Below are 20,444 nucleotides of genomic sequence, written 5' to 3' on the forward strand. Positions count from 1 at the left end.
TGGGGGAGGAGTAGGGCAGAAACTGGAAATTATTTAGGGAGACACGGAAAGATCAAAAGAGGAAGAAAAATTAAGGGGTTTTTATTAGGGTTAGTTAGATGCCAGAGACAAGTCCTGTGCTATAGTTATTCTCTAATCATTCATCAAAATTCTAATTTTTATGTCATGCCTAGTGCTGTTATGTGCTGTTATGGTAATAAAAAATGAATATAAAATAAAAAGTTATAAAAAGTAAAAAAAAAAAAAAAAAACACCTTCAAAGAGCTCACATCTGTCATGGATACAAGCACATATGTGAATTTAAAATTTTAATACAGATTGATAAGTGCAGAAATAGATGTGTGATTAGCATAGATGAGGCTAATCTGCCCTGGGGAATCAGGGTAAACTTCATGGTAGATTTTGAAGGATGTATAAAAGTTTGCCAGAGAAATATCATTCTAGGCCAAGAAAATCACATGCAAATCACTGTAAAATACCAATTACATTATCCTTTTAAAAATTTATATGCCATCTTTCTTCAATTAATAATTCACACAGCCATAAACATTTTTAAATGGAATTAGATTCTAGGGCAAAGTATGTGCTCAGAAATACTTGCCCACTTATTGGAAAGAGATTATGGTGTGTTCATTATATAATAGATTTTAAAAGATACAAATAAAGTTTGAAAAAATAGAATTAGGAAATATAGATGTTCAATCTGGAGTGGGTAATAAAATCTACCTTTGTGAAGCATAACAAGTTTAACTCATTTTTTCATAGACTTTTCGGCCTGCCGCAATGTTAGTTGAACGTTCTGCAGACTATGGACGCACCTGGAAAGTGTTCAAATATTTTGCAAAAGACTGTGCCACTTCCTTTCCCAACATCACGTCTGGCCAGGCCCAGGGAGTGGGAGACCTTGTTTGTGACTCCAAATATTCGGATATTGAACCCTCAACTGGTGGTGAGGTAGCATTTCCTTTACTGGATTTCTTTGATATAAACCTTTATAACCACCCCCCCCCCCCCAAATTAAACCTTTTTGGTTAATGTGGTTAATTTAGATAAAAACAATTTAGGTAGTGTTTGCTGAAATATAACTTGAGCTGTTGGTTTTTTAAAATTAAAGTATCTAAATTGAAATGAGTCCTGAATTCATCTCCAATTCAGATAAATAATAAATACCTTCTACGAAACAACCCTGCACAGAGTGCCCAGTTGAAGTTGAGCAGGGGCTACAATCCAGCTTGGGCACTGGAGTGCAGGGAACCCAGAGGAAGGAGCATCTGTTTCTAACCCTTGCAAGGGAGCATATAGTGGTAGCCCTGGAATAGTTGTCATATTTATGCTCTATAAACCACCACTCAGGTGGAATCTGCCAGGAACCTCCCCCTGAGCAAAGCGGGTCACTGACAGAGGGTGAGGGTAGGAGTGGGGTGGGGAGGTATTATCTTATCAGGTAGTGTAGAAAGAATTGGTGGCATAATACAACTCCAGAATCCCCTGCCAGATCCAAATAGATGCTGACCTGCTGAATTGTGACCTCCATCACTCCACCCCAGGATCCCTTTTCACCAATGGTATCATGACTTCTGCCTAATGGACCACATGTGCATAAAGAGCCAGAATGAATGACTATTTAACAACTTATTCATTTTTTCTTGGTACTTTTATTCATATGAAAACCCAAACAATAACCTGTATCTATGCCAGTAGAGAGACAATGGTTTGGCCTTCTTGTAAGATCAGGATCTCTTCTTTAAGAGTATATATAACAACAATTCTTTTGGGGTAAAATACTATAAATTTACCTACATTTGTTTTACAGGTTGTTTTAAAAGTTTTGGATCCCAGCTTTGAAATAGAAAATCCCTACAGCCCCTACATTCAGGGTATGAATTACTTTATATTTTCCACACCAATTTCTTTTCTAAAATTTCATGTTAGGAATATTCCTTGTCATTGCGTTTTTATGATGCATTAAGGGGATGTCATCAAGAAGGGCACCCTGAACTGATACAACCTAAATGCACTTTGACTTGTTATTTTCATTATTTTCCTTTTTCTAGACCTTGTGACATTAACAAACCTGAGGATAAACTTTACCAAACTCCACACCCTTGGAGATACTTTGCTTGGAAGGAGGCAAAATGATTCCCTTGATAAATACTACTATGCTCTGTACGAGATGGTGGTTCGGGGCAGCTGTTTTTGCAACGGCCACGCTAGTGAATGTGGCCCAACGCAGAAGGTGCGGGGAGATGTGTTCAGCCCTCCCGGAATGGTGAGTTATAATTTGAAAGGGCAGTTGGCTCTCTTACCATTCCATCGCTCAGTGTAGATCAGACCCTATATGTGGGGATCAACAATCAAAGTGCCAGCCTTCTGTTGGGGCAGTATGATTCAACCTGGCCTGACAGACCATCCAAGGGACCTTCATTCCAGCTCTCTCACCAGAGACTCTTGTGGATTCTGCCACATATGGGCATCACTGAACTCATGAGCAGAATTTATAATTTATTATTTCAAGATAGCCCATCTCGCTCTCTTTTTGTTATTTGTTTTGTAAAGAATGGAGATTCGGTGGGAAAGACTTATAATTTCACATGCATTCTCTGACAAAAATTTATTGAAGATCTGTTGTACTTAATGCCAAGGTGTTTGAGTAATATCTGATACTATAAAAATGGTCACTCCAAGTTACATTCTTACACGATGAATAACTATGTCTTTGTAGTGAAAATCTCTTCCATTTTAGGACTAGTCTTAGAAGAGTGATACAATAGAATTGTATTTTTATGCCATGTCCAGAAGGTGTGTCTACTAAATAATTTTAAACTATTAGTCATAATCAGACAAGGCTTGACGTTGAGGCTATTGCACCTTGCTACTCAGTTATCTCCATAGGTTTCACTGGAAATACAACTTCCTTCTTTGAATTTGGACATTTAGGGCAGTTTGTGGAGAATCACACATCTTTCTTTCTGTTTCCTAATTCCCTCTTTTCCTCTATGCTCCTAAACCACCCTACCACCTTGAATGGACACACACACCCACACACACACACACACACACACACTCTTCATCCTGTCCCTCAGTGTCCTGATTGCTGCTATGAGCTGCCCTGAAACTAGTGTTCAGGAATGCCAAAAAATTTATTGTAAATGTTTAGTGAACATCTTAAATTTTAAAAATGTAAAAGATAGTTAAGCGAATAATAAAAGAGAGTCCAGGTTGGTACTATAACTAACATATGGAAAACTAAAACCCAGAGAGACCCCATGGCCTGGAATTTCATTTTCCATTTAAAGAATCTCAGTTTCCTCAAAAATGAGCCCTCTTTTAATATGGTTTACTTGTCACACAATACAGGTTCATGGTCACTGTGTCTGTCAGCACAATACAGACGGCCCGAACTGTGAGCGGTGCAAGGACTTCTTCCAGGACGCCCCTTGGAGGCCAGCTGCAGGCCTCCAGGACAGCACTTGCAGAGGTGGCTGGAGATGAGTTCTCAGCACAAACTGAGTGTGCTCTTTCTTTATTGTGGAAAACATTTAGTTCATTTGGACCACAAGCAGCAAGGATAGTGAACCTGTGGCTTCCAGCTCCAGTTGTGTGATATCTCAGTGTCTCCCGTTATCTCATATGGAAGAATCACCAATATCTCAAACCTTCACACCAAAAATTAACATTAATTTGAAAAATGAAACAGTACGCATTATGGGTGGACCCTTTCCAGAGGAGGGGCAGAGCCATGTCATAGTAATATTAGTGGAGACAGTGCTACTCCAGGAATTGGATGAGTGGATTTGTTACAGAGATCCCTACTACTTTCCTGAGTAATCATACTTTCCATGAATGTGACCTTAAACCTATATGTCACATAATAGGAGAAATGAAGTTCAGGTTTGAGTTTGACAAGCTATTGTACTTTTTATAAAATATTTAGACTAATAGGGTGTAGGTTTTTTTGCAATGTGTTCACTGCTTCTGAATTTTAATGAACATCCAAACAAACTCATTCAGTTTCTTTTCCGAGAATTGGAGAAAATAAGATGCAAGGGGATGGGAGGTCAGCAGACGAGCTCTTATGGAAAAGCCCCATCTGTGAGTCAGAGTTTACAAGACTCAGTAAATGTTTATGCTGTTTGGGGTGGGGGGTGGGGGTCAGGGGATGGAGACGAACAGCAAAGACATAACCACAAAGACAAATCCTCCAAACAGTGCTTTTCCCTGTATTGGTCTGGCAGAGTCTCAGGTGGGATGAGAATGGCCTGCAGCCACACATCCAGCTCTCCTGCCCATAGAGAAGGAAAGGCCAACTGGGGCTCAGTTTTAAGTCTCAGCTTATCTGAGAATCCCAGTGCAACAGAACATATGATGTAAAAAAATTCAAAATCACAAAGCATAAGTCAGTAAAAGTATTTTTTTACTGAACAATAACAAAAATATTGCACTCCAGGGCTTCTAGGTCACCCAAATGATTCATTTTTGTTTACTTGATTATAAAACAAAACAAAACAAAACAAAACACCTAAGTATTCAATGTTTCAGGAACACATTTTATAGAAAGTATATGAGCAGAATCAGAGTACTAGAAAGATCCCTTTGAAAGCACCTGTTTTAACTGTTTGTATCATGTTGTATCAGTGCAAAGAAGGCAGAGTAGCTAAAGAATAAGGAGAAGATGCGGGGATTAGTGCATGGAAGGTGGGCTGGGGTTATTTCCAAAACGCCTCTCCTTTCCCAGCTTGCAGCTGTAATGGCCACTCTGACCGCTGTCACTTCGACATGAACGTGTACCTGGCCAGCGGTGGCGTCAGCGGGGGCGTGTGCGAAGACTGCCGGCACAACACCGAGGGGCCACACTGTGACCGTTGCAGACCCCTTTTCTACAGGGACCCCCTCAAAGCCATCTCGGATCCTTACGCATGCCTTCGTGAGTCCCCACCCTCTGACCGCATCCTCGCCACTGTTTTGAGCAAATGCTGACGAAGCAGGTCTCACTGGGGCTACCAGTCCCCACTGGACTTAGCAGCATCTCCAAAACTGCCCTCTTTGGCGGGAGGGGCGAGGTCGGGGGCGGTGCAAAACAATTTCAGAGCTAAGAGCATTTCTTTCTTTGAACAAATTGAGCCAGATAATCCAAGTCCATCCTGGTCGTCTTGCTGCAGTGGCTCATACTGGAGAATCAGGAAACTATTCTGGATTCAACCAGTTGGGGCGGATGATTTCAAAAGATGCAGCAACACCTGGAGAATCCGGAGGTCAGCTCCAGGAAGTAGCCAACTACTGAAAATGGCTACATTGGACTGGCTGTAGAAGATTCAATTTTGCTGTTAAGACGTTATTTATTACCTTGTTTCTTTTATCTTTCTTTAACCTTAGATTTTTTCCATTTTATTTTTAATCTCAACTTTTAAAATGGAATGTTTCAAGCATATGCAAAATAATAGAGAATAGTATAGTAAACAATCTTATAACCACCACCAGGTTTGTCGAAACGTAATATCTTACCAGATCATCTTCAGAACTTTAATAAAACCCTACAGGTACTAGTGATGTCCCAGGTGCACATCGGTCTCATTTATCTAGAAAGGTCCCACCCTCTCTCCAGGGATAAACTCTCATATATTTGGCAGTTATTACCTTCATGCTTGTGTTTACACTTTCACACATTGTTATCTACAAGCAATATATGCTAGCTTATTTTCAAACTTTAGATAAATGATATTATGCTGTATGTATCCTTGAGTATTTCACTCGACATTATATTTTTGAGATTTGTCCATATCAGGTAGCCCTAGTTCTCTAATTTTAATTGCTGTATGGAATGCTTTCCTTCCTACAAATACAACAAAAATCTATTTGTCCATTCTTTTTTGATGCGGCAATAGCCATGTATGTGGTCTGGTGCACATGCATAAAGACTGTCCCTGAGTCATACCTAGTAGTGGAATAACTGGGCCACAGTGTGAACTGTCTTCAACTTGATTAGGTAATACTGAATTGTCCCCTAAGTGGGTGTACCAATTAACACCCTCACAACAGTGTATGAGAGTTCCTGTTGTTCTATATCCTGACCAACACTTGGTTTTATCATGCTTTAATTTTAATAAATGCATGATAAAATTAAAATAATTTTAATTTTAATTAAAATAACCATTATTTAATTTGTGCTTCTCTGCAGGAATGAGACTAGAGTGAAGCAAGCAGAGCACTTAGGTCCCAAAATTTAAAGCAGCACTCATTCTCAGAGTCATGTAAAAGCAGGGTTGACACTTGCCAGCTGCACCAATCTGACAATGCCACCTTAAATTCTGTGCCCTAGGCACCTCGTTTGCCTGCTGCAGTCCCAGCACTGCTGTTGATTATTGCATAGATAAATACTCCAACCTGATTTCAAATACCCAGTGCTAGTTACTAGGTCTGAGACCTTACTCTACTTGCAAACTAACAAGTTAGTCTTTTATTGTTTCATGGATGCTAGCAGGAAACATGAAGCTCCTGAGTCGAAGACAAACAGCTTTCTTACTCATGGCACAGCAAACAAGATGTTTGTACTAGCGTGAGTTCCCATGTTCCCCAAGTCCCATGGGGCAACTTAAAGGATATCATTTATGTTGTAGCCAAGGAAAACTGAGTAGAGGATTCATTGCTTTTATAGCAAGTGGAAGCAAATTCGTACTTTGGGGGAAGAGCGACATCATCCTTCAAGGTAGCATACAACAAACACAACCTTGAGAAGTGGCTTGGGTAAAGAGCAGTTAGGACCTTATATTGTGGGCACACCCAGCAAAAAAGTTCAGATGCCCAGGAGTCGTGGAAGATTGCTTTTCCCAATACCCAGAAATCCTGTTTCTTAGGCTATATCATCAACATGTTACATTGTATTGGTGAGGGTGGGACTTGTTACAAAATTACAGCTTCAAACTTTATATAATCATAATTCATAAAATGAAGTCCTATACAAAAATAATTTAGTAGCCACCTAAACATATACAGTGTCCTAGATTTCAAACTTTAAATCATCACAATGTACAAAAAGCATAAATATTTTTTTCTCAGATTACTCGGTAAATACCTGATTGCATAAAATTTTTCCTTACATGGCCTGTTTAAAATTGACACAAAGAACTGGATTCTCAGAAAATATATTTTTTAGTTAATGTCCTAAGTGTCCTACATTTTTTACTAGAATCTATAATCACACACATACAGACAATTTTTATTCATGTTTTAAAAGTTATTAATTTATAAAAGAAGAGGAAATTGCTCTCTTAAGTGGAATCAGAAAAATATAATGTTTGAAACAGATAATCTAAGATTCTTGAGAGAGGTTAGAAATAACCAAACCAAATGGTTTGAAGTCTTGTTCCTTAATAACTACTTAGTATTAACTTGATGGTGCTTTTGAAGGAAACCAAGGAAAAAAAACTAATACCCTGATACGAAATTAAGAAGTCATTCTTTATAAACAAGGAGTTTCTTGAGCAAACAGATGAGGAGCTTATAGAAACTACCATCATGAGACTCCTCAGATTCTTCCAATTTACCTAAATACATGTTTATGTATGTATAAGTGTATATATACAAATGCGTGTATTAAGACTACAATCTCATATAAATTTTCTGAAACTTGTCCTTGTTTGACCCTAAATATTTACATAATCAGATTCCAGGCATAAGAGTTGACTAGTTTTAAGTCTTCTATCATTAAAGCACAGTTAAAAGTAATACAGAAAAAAGCAAAGATTTGGTAGACTCAACCACTGATAATAAAGTTTGTTAGAATTGAGTTGTGTGACACCAGGAGATTTTGTTGGACTTCTGTCCTAAAGACCATGATGTAGGGTTATTTCAAAGCAAAGTTACTACCCACTCACCCACATCCCTTTCCCAAAGGATACATCTCTGCTTGATTAAATTTTGCTCTGGGACTCAGTGCTGAGTGCTCAGTGCAGGCAGTGTCTCCCAAATAAAACTGAGCTTTTTCCTTTTGGCTCCTTTTAAAATGAATCCAGTTTGTTCCTTTATTTCTAGAAGAAACTGACTGTAATTAGGAGAAAAATGTGGTTTTTCCAAACTAAACAGAACTCAACGCTATCTTTCCATAGTAAGATTTTATCTCCAGTCACAATCTAATAGCATACAATTGAAGTCAAAAGATTCTGTCAGACAACCAAGTAATTGTTTCAATGACATCAAACAACTGGTTTTACTAGATTTTTTTCACTAAACTCACTAATCTAAATGGTTGTTATGTAAACATAGCTTTGACTTGAGAGTTTTGTTTTCATTAATCCAAAGCAAACATGTATAACTGTGAACATAATTGTTTCTTAGCATCAGGATATTCATTTTTCAATCTGTATTCCATTCCTTAAAAATGGAATTCCTTGGAAACACATACCTCAAAGATACAGGAGACCTTGGGGGTCCCCTAATGTCTGCCAAAGCACTTGTCTTTTATACCAAAGCCACAAGTGCTATCCCAGCCTCAGCCTGGACACCTCCATGATGAAGGGATCACTGCCCTACTGTGCAGCCCTAACTGTGGGAGAGCTCTTCCTTAAATTCAGTCAGGCTCTACCTTTTGTAACTTCACCTTCTGGAATTATTCATACTATAAGCAACCTTTTTCATATGACACTCCTTCCTTCAGTTGTTCAAGTTTCTACTGAAACAAAAAGGGGGAGGGCAGGTTGGAGCTTCTGTTGCTCCTTTGCTACAGGTGACTTTATCTCATTTTCCAGAATCTCTTCATCCAAGGCTTTGCCCCACCAGCAGATTTCCAAAAAGAAAACAAGGATATGAACATTTTGGAGTTCCTCTTTCTTTCTCTTAGGTTCTCCTTCCAGGAACAATTCAGTGGCACAGTGCTGTGCAACCATCACCTCTACTTAGCTCCAAAACATTCTCATCTCTCCCCCAAATAATCTATTTTTAATACCCAGTTTTTAAGATAGCTATCTTCTTCTGTCTTCTTACTTTAGAATCACTTGTTAAAGTTTTTTTTTTCTTCTTCTTTTTTTAAATGTATGGAATATTTCAACATTTTCCAAGGCGGGAGATCTAGGAGCTATTTCTGAGCAGCCCTTGCCCGCTGGTCTAATTATTTAAACATATTTGATGATTTAAACAAAATAAAATAGAGCATGAGTAAACTGCTGTGCTTACATTTCAAGTTTCCCACCATTTGCAGTTAACTAAGATCACGCACTTCTGTGTCCCCAGCTTGTGAATGTGACCCTGATGGGACCGTATCAGGTGGCATTTGTGTTAGCCACTCTGATCCTGCCTTGGAGTGGGTGGCTGGCCAGTGCCTGTGTAAGGAGAACGTGGAAGGAGCCAAATGTGACCAGTGCAAGCCCAACTACTATGGACTGAGCGCCACTGACCCCAAGGGCTGTCAACGTAAGTTAACAGCGACTGGGCCGCCAGCCCCAATGCGTTTTAAAGCTTGGGGCTATCTCTGGCACTTCTAAAATTCGATCAATGTAAATACTAAAGAATCTTGCCAGCCAGCATCTGGGTTTTTAAACGTGATACAAAACCTCCCACAAATGTTAGTAAATTAGTGGAGAACTTTTCTCGGTGGTTTGCTATTTATCATATAGGACCAGCAGAGGGCGCTCACTTTTTTTTTTTTTTTTTTCCTACTAGAGCAAACGCAGTGTTAGATGCCAGGAAATTTAAGGCCAAGTTGTAAAACCTTTAAGAAAAACGGCTTCCACTAGGACTCTCCTATACAAATTCGTTAAATTACAGTATGCATTGCTGCAAAGATTGATGACTTGTTGGGCAATTTTCATGTGGAGGTTTCTTTTCATTTTTGAAATTACTTTTCCCTTTTTTTCTCACCACTCTCCTAGTATTAGTCCAAATGAAGAGACCCTTGGCTCCAAGATCACAGAAGTTTACATCTGCCTGGGGTCTCAAAGAGCTGTAGAATCCTTAAGAAATTTGAATAAATATTTTCCCTTTTGTCACAGCGTCATACTAGATACCTTTGCCCATATAAGGAACTGCACATTATTTGCATGTTTAGAGAGCAGCATGCTGAATCCTGTAATAAAATGGTCTTCTTGAGTTTGAGGGCAAAATTAAATTTCAGGATAAAGAATTATGTAATCAAAACAAATGCCTCTTGCACCGTGCAGCACTCCAGGCTTTTCCCTTAGTTCACTGACTAACCTCATACCCTCCAAAAATAGGCCAAATAGTGTTTTTTGTTTGTTTTTTTTTCTTTTGTAACAGCTTTAATGAGATATAATTCACATACCATACAATTCACCTTTGAAAGTGTAGAATTCAATGATTTTCAGTATATTCAGAGTTTGTAACCATCACTACAATAAATTTTAGAACATTTTCATCACCCCAAAAAGAAACCCCATACTGTAATTCTGGCTATATACCCAAAAATTGAAAGCAGGGTCTGGAAGAGATATTTGTATCCCCAAGGTCATAGCAGCCCTATTCACAACAGCCAAAAGGTGGAAGCAATTCAGTGTCCATCCGTGGATGAATGGATAAACAAAACGTGGTATGTATAGATGATGGAATATTATTCAGCCTTAGAAAGGAAGGAAATTCAGACACATGCTACAACATGAATGAACCTTGAAAACATTATACTAAATGAAATAAGCCAGACACAGGAAGACAAATATTTTATAATTCCACTTACATGAAGTACCTAGAATAGTCAGATCCATACAAACAGAACATTGAATGGTGGTTGCCGAGGGCTGAGTTAGGGAGGAATGGGGACAGATGGTGTTCAATGGGTATAGAGCTTCAGTTTTACATGACAAAAAGAGTTCTGGAGATGTGTTGCACAACCATGTGAGTGTTCTTAACACTGCTAAACTGTAGACTTAAAATGGCGAAGATGGAAAATTTTATGTTAGAAGTATTTTACCATAAAAAAGAAACCCCATACTCTTTAGCTACCACCTCTCTATCCTCCCATTCCCCCAGCCCTAGGTAGCACTAATCAACTTTCTGTTTCTGTACATTTGCCTATTGTAGATATTTCATAAAACAGAATGCTATAATTTGTGGTCTTTTATAACTGGCTTCTTTCACTTAGCATTATGTATTTAAGGTTTTTCCATGTAGCATGACTCAGTGCTTTATTCCTTTTTATTGCTGTACAATATTCTGTAGTACTGATACACTACACTTCATTTATCCATTCATCAATTGATGGACATTTGGGTCATTTTCATGAACACTGGTTTTTCCTGCAGGGGAAATGTATATCTTGCTCTGGTACCATAATTCCTTAGCCTTCATAATATAAGCAGGACTGAGAAATGTCTATGGGAAAAGAAAAAGGAGGAGGAGAATGAAAAGAAAAGGTAACAAGGCAATAGGAAAGAGAGTGAAGAGATAGGGAAATGATAGGTGCATCTACCAGAGAAGGAGCCATATCAGTTATAACTGTGACACTCAGAAACCCTTGGTCCTCGTCGGCGATCTGGCCAGCATCACTCAGGGTAACAGTGCCAGGCACTAAGCTTGCCCAGCTTCCTCCACTTTCTTGTCTCATAACCGCCATCCAGTAGACCTACACAAGAGGCCTGGAAGTGTCTGGCCTGGGTTTACTCTGTAGGGTTATATGCAATATAATAATCACGCAGCCAGGCAGACAAAAAGTTTGGCAGGGCAGGCTGCTCCATATTCTCATGGCCACATGTTTTACTCAGTATGAGCTATTAAGGACATTTATAAAAGTGAGGAAATAGAAATGAATGATTGTGTATGTTGTGCTTTCAGCCTGCAACTGTAACCCTTTTGGGAGTCTGCCACTCTCAACCTGCGATGTGGACACAGGCCACTGCTTGTGCAAGCCCTTTGCCATTGGACCACACTGTGAGGATTGCACTGTATGTATTTGCCTATGATTTCCCCTTTATGCAGTCATGCGAATTTCTACTGCCATTGCCTGGAAGAGGCTTGGTCTTGTTAATTGTTTTCCTTGTCCTATTGTATTTCAATACTCCTGTGGTAAAAGTGTTTACACTAAAGAAATCAGCAAACACTATAAATCGGCCCCCACCCTCCTGCTGAGAGCTGGTTGTTAAACATTTACCAGCTCACCAACATTTACCAGATTGAACTGAACCGACCCAGGTACCTATGTCAGAGTTTTTTTGTTCTTGTTTTTGTTTTTCAGTGTATTGTGCTTTGCTTTATTGTGCTTCACAGATATTGCCTTTTTAAAATATTTTATTTTCAATTATAGTTGACATACAATATTAATTTTAGGTATACAACATAGTGATTAGACATTTATATACTTTACAAAGTGATCACTACAATTAGTATGGCAGAGGGATTATAGCTCATGTCAATAGTTTTATCCATTGTTCTAAAAGTGCCAAGCACTAGACTATAAGAGCATTTATCTGCCCCTTTTTTTTTGGCCCACCAGTTAGGGCCTCTTCTTCTGTCTCTTGACACAATCCTTTATCACCTCTACCACTCTGTGCCTAAAAATATTTTGGATGAGCTCATTATTTTTTTTTGGGGGGGGAGGGTTTTTTTAAAAAGACTTCTCATTTCAAGGACGAACTCATTAAAAAACAAAAACAAACAAAAAAAGATTTTAAATGTATGTGGGAAATAAACTCTTGAAGTTTTTGCAGACTCCACTAAACATGTAAGCATGTATATCTAAAATCAAACAAAACATTTTTACTCCATAAGAAATATATCATGCAGTTAGGGAATTCAAAACCCAGCTATTTTCTTTGTTCTCCAATCTTGGCAGCCCACCATGAGATTTTAGAAAGAAAAAATAAAAACTTAACCTAATAAAAGAACAGTGACCTTGATGTGTCTGAAGAAATGTAGCTGATAAATAGGAAACATATGCCTATTAGGACATAGTTTTGTGCTAATATTTTAAGTCATTTTACTGAAAACATATGAGGATGGGGCAGAGAAGATGGGGACAGAAAACAAGGAAGGAAGTATAAAGAAGGCACTTGGTGTAAGACAGAGTGGGTAGTACCAAAGTTTTAAGTAGGAAGGTGAGCCATGCAAGCTCAACGACCGCGTACGGACAATACAAAGAAGCGCGCACAGCCAGTTAACAGGATCCATGAAGGCACCACATCAGATCATTCCAGAAAAAACCCTAAATGCGAGCTGACATTTTTCTTTGGCAGGTTAACTGCCACTGTGCAGCAAACTTGATTGTGTTTGCAAGAGGAAAATAACTGAACAGGAGCCACCTCAGGGGAGACTTGTCCAACATAGCTGAGCCCACACGTCTGCCAGCTGCCCCAGATCCATGTCTATCCAATGGTGCCCTGGACCTGTGATGAGGTGGCTAACATTACAGCATATCCTGCCCAAAGGGAGTTTTCACAGCCACATCCTGAGTGAAGCATTTCACATTGTTTTTGCCTAAACTAAAGTTTGGTTTTGGGAAATTTATCAAAAGTCCTTTGCTGCATTTTGCGACAAATTATGTCAACTTGTAATGTTTAAAATAAACCTTTCTGAGTAAAACTGGGCATAAAATTTTACGATGATAAAAAAAAAGCGTGAATATTTAACAAACCCATTTTAAGCAATAGTTCCATGCCTAGTAAGACCTTAATTTTATCTGAGCATATTCAATTGAGATTTGAGGGGGAAGCATTTTTCTGAGCATTTTTTTGGTAAATGTTATCAGATTTAAGAAATAGTTGTTTGTATCTCACCAGTTGTTTATACTGAATAAAGGTCAAGATGTTGCAATGATGAAGAAGTCTTGAACAACAGAGCTGACTCTCTCATGGAGAGGGATTATTATGCTCAAACAACTTTATTTATAAACAAGTGATTCTACTAAATGGTGATACATAAGATCTCAGATTAGTTTAGTTGATTTTTTTTTTCCCCAAAAACATTTCAGGATTGTCTAAGTAAAAATCATGGAGATTTGGGGGATTTGGGGGATTTTAAAGTAAGGGTATTTATTGGTTTTATAGAAGCAGTTGCAAATAGGCTAGTTGAAGAACTTCTGACTGGCCTTAACCCAGCTTGAGGCTAAATTGATGCTAACAGAGGAATTTTGTGGTTTCCACTGCATTTCCACTTGAAGCAACACACAGACAACTTGCCTGTCCCCTTCATTTAAAGTGCCAGGAATGTAAGATATGTGTCCTCAAAGATCATTACCAAATGCACAGGCAAAAAAAACTATTGTATGATTGTTCAGGCGGTGTGGCCATTTGATAGGTGTAAATTGAATTGTAGTACTGTTAATATTGCACCTCAGGGCAGCAAATATCTTCATAGCTGAATCAACTGATCATTTTCTCTTCGTAGGTTGGATACTGGGGACTGGAAAATCATCCCCACGGATGTGTTCCCTGTGACTGTGATATTGGAGGTGCTTATTCTAATATGTAAGTCAGTAAAATGAATGGCAAAGTTTTGTGACAATATTCCTCACTCACATTTCCACATAAAAGCTCATTTTATTCTGATATGCTCATAGTCATAAGTGAAGGAGTTCATTCCATCGAAAAGCGATGATCTCCAGCCCAATTGATTTATTCAAATATTTCCAAGGGTGAAATGGCAATTCTGCACCTAGGTCTCCCACGAGGTGGTGGGATAGATGCCTGCAAATGTGTGACTTCACCTGCCTAAAACACCAACTTTTTGCCACCCTGTAAAGAGAGGTCCTACACTCTCCTTTTCCCAGTTTTTAGAGCAGAATTAGAGAGCTGCTGAGGAAAGAAGTGGCTACTGGGTTTCATGGGTATGGATTTGATTTTCAAGACCAGACTCGTAGAGGACATAGCCTCTCATTACCCTGCCAGGACAATTGATTGATCGGTTCAAATAATGGATCCAAACTCAGGGTTTAATTAACCCAGCAGCCCCATGCCTTCATTTTATGATCACCCTGCTACGGTTCTTCAGATGGATTTGTTTTACCTCAGGTGCTCCCCCAAGGATGGGCAGTGTGAATGTCGCCCGCATGTCATTGGCCGCAGCTGCACTGAACCAGCCCCTGGCTACTTCTTTGCTCCTCTGAATTTCTATCTCTATGAGGCTGAGGAAGCCACACCACTCCAAGGACTTGCACCTTTGGTTTGTATTTCATTTCTAATCCTTGCAGACTTTATTTAATGCAGTGTCAGTAAATGCATTTAGCACACCCTTGAGATCATGGGTAAGGTACCTGGAAAAGAATGGTTCAGCCCACAAACACAGAGCAGAGTAGAGGTTATTCTATCAAGGAACTGCAATTACATAAATGCTGGAGGGCAGAGTCTGCATTTTGTTTATCTTTGTATCCCAGTTCTAGCACAGAGCCTGGGACATAAGTGTGATTAAGTTATAATGAAATGGACTTTACTTGCGCTCTTTCGACGCAGCCATCAGAATGTGTTTACTGAACATCTACTTGTCTGTCTCCCTCACAACATTGTAACCCATGAGACAAAAAGAAGGATGTGAATACCACTCACCATTGTTCTAGTGCCTAGCACAGTATCTGTCACACAGTAGGAACTTGGTAGATCTCTGCCGATGAATGAAAAACGTATGCAAAAGCAGTGTAAGTGTGCTCTCTGGCTCCAGAAGCTGCTCTTGGATTAGCAGTTCTCACCAAGGTCAGTGATGTTCACAGGAACCTCAAGTGTCACCTGGAGCTCTACTTCGTTTCCTACTAGTAACAGTCCTATAGGGATTATTTTCTAAAAAATATTTTTCTAAAAGTCTCGTCAGAGGTGCAGACACATACATGTGAAAGGATTAGAGAAAATACAAATTAGACTCTCTCATACTGCTCTCAAGCATGTGACTCCAGTTATAGATGGGCACAGGGCAAAAGGAAAGGTGATGTGAGATGAGTCTTCAAGGAGAGAAAGCATGTGAAGGTTAATTCTGAAGAGAGGATTTGGATAGAAAACAGGGGACCTCATTCCAGTTCCCAGTGACTGAGTCATTTCCTGAGATCTCTTCCTTATCAGAACGCTGTTGGTGGGAGGAATAAAAATGCCCCTCAGGAGTCTCGGAATTTGCTCTTTTAGAGACTGGAATTGGGGCAGAAACAGGAGGCCTTCACTGTTGCTGCTTAGACTTACAACTGTGGTGGGTGGAATCAAAATGAAATGATTCTATGCATTCCTCTTCGTGGTTTTTAAAATTGAATCTTTACAATGGTCATGAAAAACAAAACTTTTGGAAAGAAATATTGGTATTTATATTTAGATTACACTTATTGTGAGATAATAGAGAAATATATGTGATGGTCTTGGCCCTGGCTCCTGACGCAGAGTTCCTAAATCCTTCGGAATTTCCTGGGTGATAAGAAGAGATAGGAGTGTCTTTTATTTGATGAGGCAACTCTTGGTGGGCTCCTGAGTAGCTTCAGGATGGGAACTAGTCACCAGAAAGACCAAGCCATGATTGAAACTTTCATCCCCGCCCCTGCATCGTCCAGGAAGAGGAGAGGGCTGATGATTGATTTAATGATCTGTCATGCCTATGTAATGAAGCCTCCATAAAAATCCATGAAGTACTGGGTTCAGAGGGCTTCCATGTTGGTGAACACATCCACGTACCAGGAGGGCAGTACACCTCAGTTCCAAGGGACAGAAGCTCTAGTCTTCCCCCTTATGTATCTCTTTATCTGACTCTATCTGTCTCTTTTAACATATCCTTTATTATATAATAAGCCAGTGAATGTAAGTGTTTCCCTGAGTTCTGTGACCTGTTTTAGCAAATTGTCAAACCCAAGGAGGAGGTCACAGAAACCCCAACTTGTAGCCAGTAGATCAGAAGTCCAGGTAACAACCTGGACTTCCAATTGGCATCTGAAGCGGGGAGGCAGTCTTATGGGACTTAGCTCTTAACCTGTAGGATCAGATGCTAACTCCAGGTAGACAGTGTCAGAACTGAATTAATTGTAAGACAGCCAGCTGGTGTCAGAAACTTGGTTGGTGTGGGAATAAATGGACACATCTTGTGTCAGAAGTGTTGTGAATGTGGTAATAGTGAGAGTAGAGGATAAACACAACGGCGTTTATCCTATACAACTATAAATGCGGTAGTTCCTATTTTTCAGATAAAAAGACACAAAACAAACATGATTATCTAAAACAGATGGACTCTTACTTAACATTTATTCAGTATGCACCATGTGGTGGGTGCTGGCAAGCAATTAAGTAGGATAATATTAGCTCCAAATTGTAAATTGACAGCAATCCTTACTCATGTCTCCAAAGCTTAAAGAAAAATATCAAGGTTACAGAACGGATTTAAAAGGCAAGGAAAATTGCTTAAAAGACCGGAAAGTAATACCTATGACAAAGGAAATGATATTCAAGGCGGGACTGATAGTAAGTGTTTAGAGAGTGATAACATGAATAATTTCCCTCTCCACCAAGAAAATGATCTATAATTGTAGTAGAAAGGATTCAAGTTAGACACCATTTAATTATTTGTTCATTTACTTAACAACTATTTATTGTGTGTTTACTGTGCTGTTTGTTGCTGCTGCTATTAATAAAACTTTCCAATTTATATAGGTTATCTCATTTAACTTTCCAAACAACCTAAGTATTATCATCTGTAATTTTCAGATGAGAGAAAACAATAGAGAGGTTAAGTAATGTACCCAAAGTCAACACAGGTGGTGGGCAGTGGGGCCTGGACTAAAACCCAGGTGTGTCTGGTTTCAAAACTTGCTCTTAACCCATTCACATGCATAATGCTGAGCCTCAGACTGAGGGTAACATAGAAAGGGATTAGAGTCCCTGCCCTCCCAGAGTTTTAACTATAGCTAATACATTTACATAGATAAATAGCCCATGATAGGGGCAGTGCCCTATGAAAAGGAAAGTCAATAAGTGCATTAGGATTTTGGAGCCATGAGTAATTTTTTTATGAACAGACTTAACACATAGGTAGAATAATTGAAAATAATAAGAATTTCAATTGGTAGACTAGGCTAGAAGACAGTCCAGCTAGGAAAAGTTATAATGGCTCAGAGGAGAAATGGTGCAGTTGTATTCACAGGTAGAACAAGAAGTTTTTCTATAGGGAAGACGTATTAGAAAAGAACATTAGATTCTCCTATTAAAGTGGCTAAATTGTTTTCTCTGGGCAATGAGAACTCATCAAAGTTTTCTGAGCAAGGGAATGACATGCTGAAGACTGTCCTTGGTGGGACAGTCTAGCCGAAGTGAAGCCTGGGGTGGAGGGAAAGGAGTCTGCAATAGTCCAGACAGGAATAAAGAGGGGTCTAAATTAAAGGGTAGCACAGAAAAAACAAAGAGCAGAGATGGAGATATGAAAGGACATGAATCCAAGATCACATCTTATGAATCATTGTTTTAATACTCAAACAGGAGAACAAAAAAGAATGACAATGAAATTTCTTGGTGGGTCTTCAAAAAATCTGACACTGGCATACCTCAGAGTTATTGTGGGTAGTTTGTTTCCAGACTGCCGCAATAAAGTGAGTCATAATCTTTTTGCTAGTGGAGGATCTTGCCTTCGATTTGTAAAAAAAATATATATATATGTATTTATAAATATATGTATATATATTTATATATACGTGTGTGTATATGTATATAAAATATATATATGAGACACACAATAAAACGAGGTACGCTTGTACACATATGTCTTTGTCTGTTTGGGCTGCTATAACAAAAATACCATAAACTAGAGTGGCTTATGAACAACAGAAATTTATTTCACATAGTTCTGGAAGCTGGGAAGTCAACATCAAGGTGCCAGCAGACACTGTCTCGGGTGAGAGCCCACTTCCTGATACATTTGTCTTCTTGCTGAGTCCTCACATGGCTGAAGGGGCAGAGGTGCTCTCTGGGGTCTCTTTTATAAGGGCATTAATCCCTGATCACCTCCCAGGGCATTAATTTTATACGGGTATTAATGCCGTTTTATAAGGGCATTAATCCCATTCATGAGGGCCCTGCCTATCACCTCCCAAAGGCCCCACCTCCTAATACCACACTGAGGATCAGGTTTCAACATATGAATTTGGGGGATGGGACACAAACATCCAGTCTAACAACATCACTGCTACTTGAAATGCGGCCTGTAGACTCTCAGTATTGGCATCACCTGGGAGCTCATTAGACCACTGAATCAGGTCTGCATGTTAACAAGATCCTCAGGTGATTCATATGCAATTTAGGAAGCTCTGGTTTGTTCTCTTATAGAAACTACTTGCGGTCACAAAAGTTAATATTGGTTAAATTTAACGTAGTATAGAATTTAATATAGAGTAGTATATAGTTAATTCCATAATGTGTTTTCTGTATAAAATTAGTTAAACGGTTTATAATTTTGTGTTACAAGATGAACACAATTAGTGAGTGGAAAAAAAAGAGAGAGAGAGAGAAAGAACCAATACACATAATCCCAGCCTGGCCTGTCCAAGGGGTCCTCTTTACAGGGTGGTGGAGGAGTGGGCCAGAGAGCAGGGCTGAGACTCAGAACAGCAAACACAGGAGTAAGGGCGCCCCTGAGGTGACCGTGGCTGACCCAGGGCTGCATGCTCATGATGAGCAGCAACAAGGGCACCTGCGAAATTAAAAATCTTGTTTGTAAAACCAACAGTGAAACATTAACCAAGCAAATGCCTAGGTCTAGGGTACAGCGTAAATTTGGAAATGAGTAATTGGAGGTGCTAACTGGGTTGGCAGCTGAATGACTAAGGAGATGATGTAAAAAAGAAACCCACAAAATCCAGGATTTTAAGAAAACTAGAGTTGCGTGAATGCAGTCCCTCTGCCTTAGTCTGGCTGGTAGAGTTTGGCTATCTTGGTATAATCTCTCATGGGAACTAGGCCAAATCCTACAAACCGTGAGAACTAAGAGGAGTTGATCTGGAGCATGTCAAAAGTTATACTATCTAATAAACCTTTGAATCTTTGTACCAAGCCTATTGTTGATTTTCTACAACTTTTTTCTTTAGATTTCATGTTAAAACATAACATTTGTGCTTTTTTTTTTTAAAAACACTATGAAACCAGTGAGAAGAATAAAATGTTTTCCCAGTTTAGAATTTCACTAGTATAGCATTCTTTCAAAAGAAAACCCATCATGTGGTCTTAGGACCACAAAAATTTCTCCTTTTTACAGCAAAACAAAAAATTTTAAACTGCCTTCATGATTTCTTCCTGAGGCTATTGAATGAGGATCATGATTACTTTTTAAATTATAGTATAATCTGAAACTATTGAACTATAGTATAATTGGCCCTTCGTTAATTACTTAAGCTGTATTTTCTTTCCTTTTTAAGATATTAGCAACAGCTTTGCCTACATGTGATGTGTATTTCCAGCAACAAGGAAGTGAATTCATAATTGACAAAGGAAATATAGTACTGAAGAGAAATCAGAAGCATAGCATACATGCTGACAAGCAGAGTGAGGTAAGCCATTTCTTCGTGGCCATTT

At 39.0% G+C, this 20,444-nt stretch overlaps 1 protein-coding gene across 1 annotated transcript in view; it reads left to right on the forward strand.

Annotated features, from left to right (window-relative positions):
- Positions 1-20,444, forward strand: part of LAMB4 (laminin subunit beta 4) — a 98,089-nt gene that overhangs the window by 17,011 nt on the left and 60,634 nt on the right. Inside the window, exons 4-14 of the mRNA XM_023537988.1 lie at positions 174-193; positions 766-954; positions 1,814-1,877; positions 2,055-2,269; positions 3,358-3,478; positions 4,736-4,924; positions 9,223-9,402; positions 11,773-11,882; positions 14,320-14,399; positions 14,943-15,093; positions 20,288-20,419. Of these exons, the coding sequence (XP_023393756.1) occupies positions 174-193; positions 766-954; positions 1,814-1,877; positions 2,055-2,269; positions 3,358-3,478; positions 4,736-4,924; positions 9,223-9,402; positions 11,773-11,882; positions 14,320-14,399; positions 14,943-15,093; positions 20,288-20,419 (1,451 nt within the window). The remainder of the gene's footprint in view (positions 1-173; positions 194-765; positions 955-1,813; positions 1,878-2,054; positions 2,270-3,357; positions 3,479-4,735; positions 4,925-9,222; positions 9,403-11,772; positions 11,883-14,319; positions 14,400-14,942; positions 15,094-20,287; positions 20,420-20,444) is intronic.

The sequence above is a fragment of the Pteropus vampyrus genome, unplaced genomic scaffold, assembly GCF_000151845.1.
Source record: "Pteropus vampyrus isolate Shadow unplaced genomic scaffold, Pvam_2.0 Scaffold208, whole genome shotgun sequence".
NCBI classification, from domain to species: Eukaryota; Metazoa; Chordata; class Mammalia; order Chiroptera; family Pteropodidae; genus Pteropus; species Pteropus vampyrus.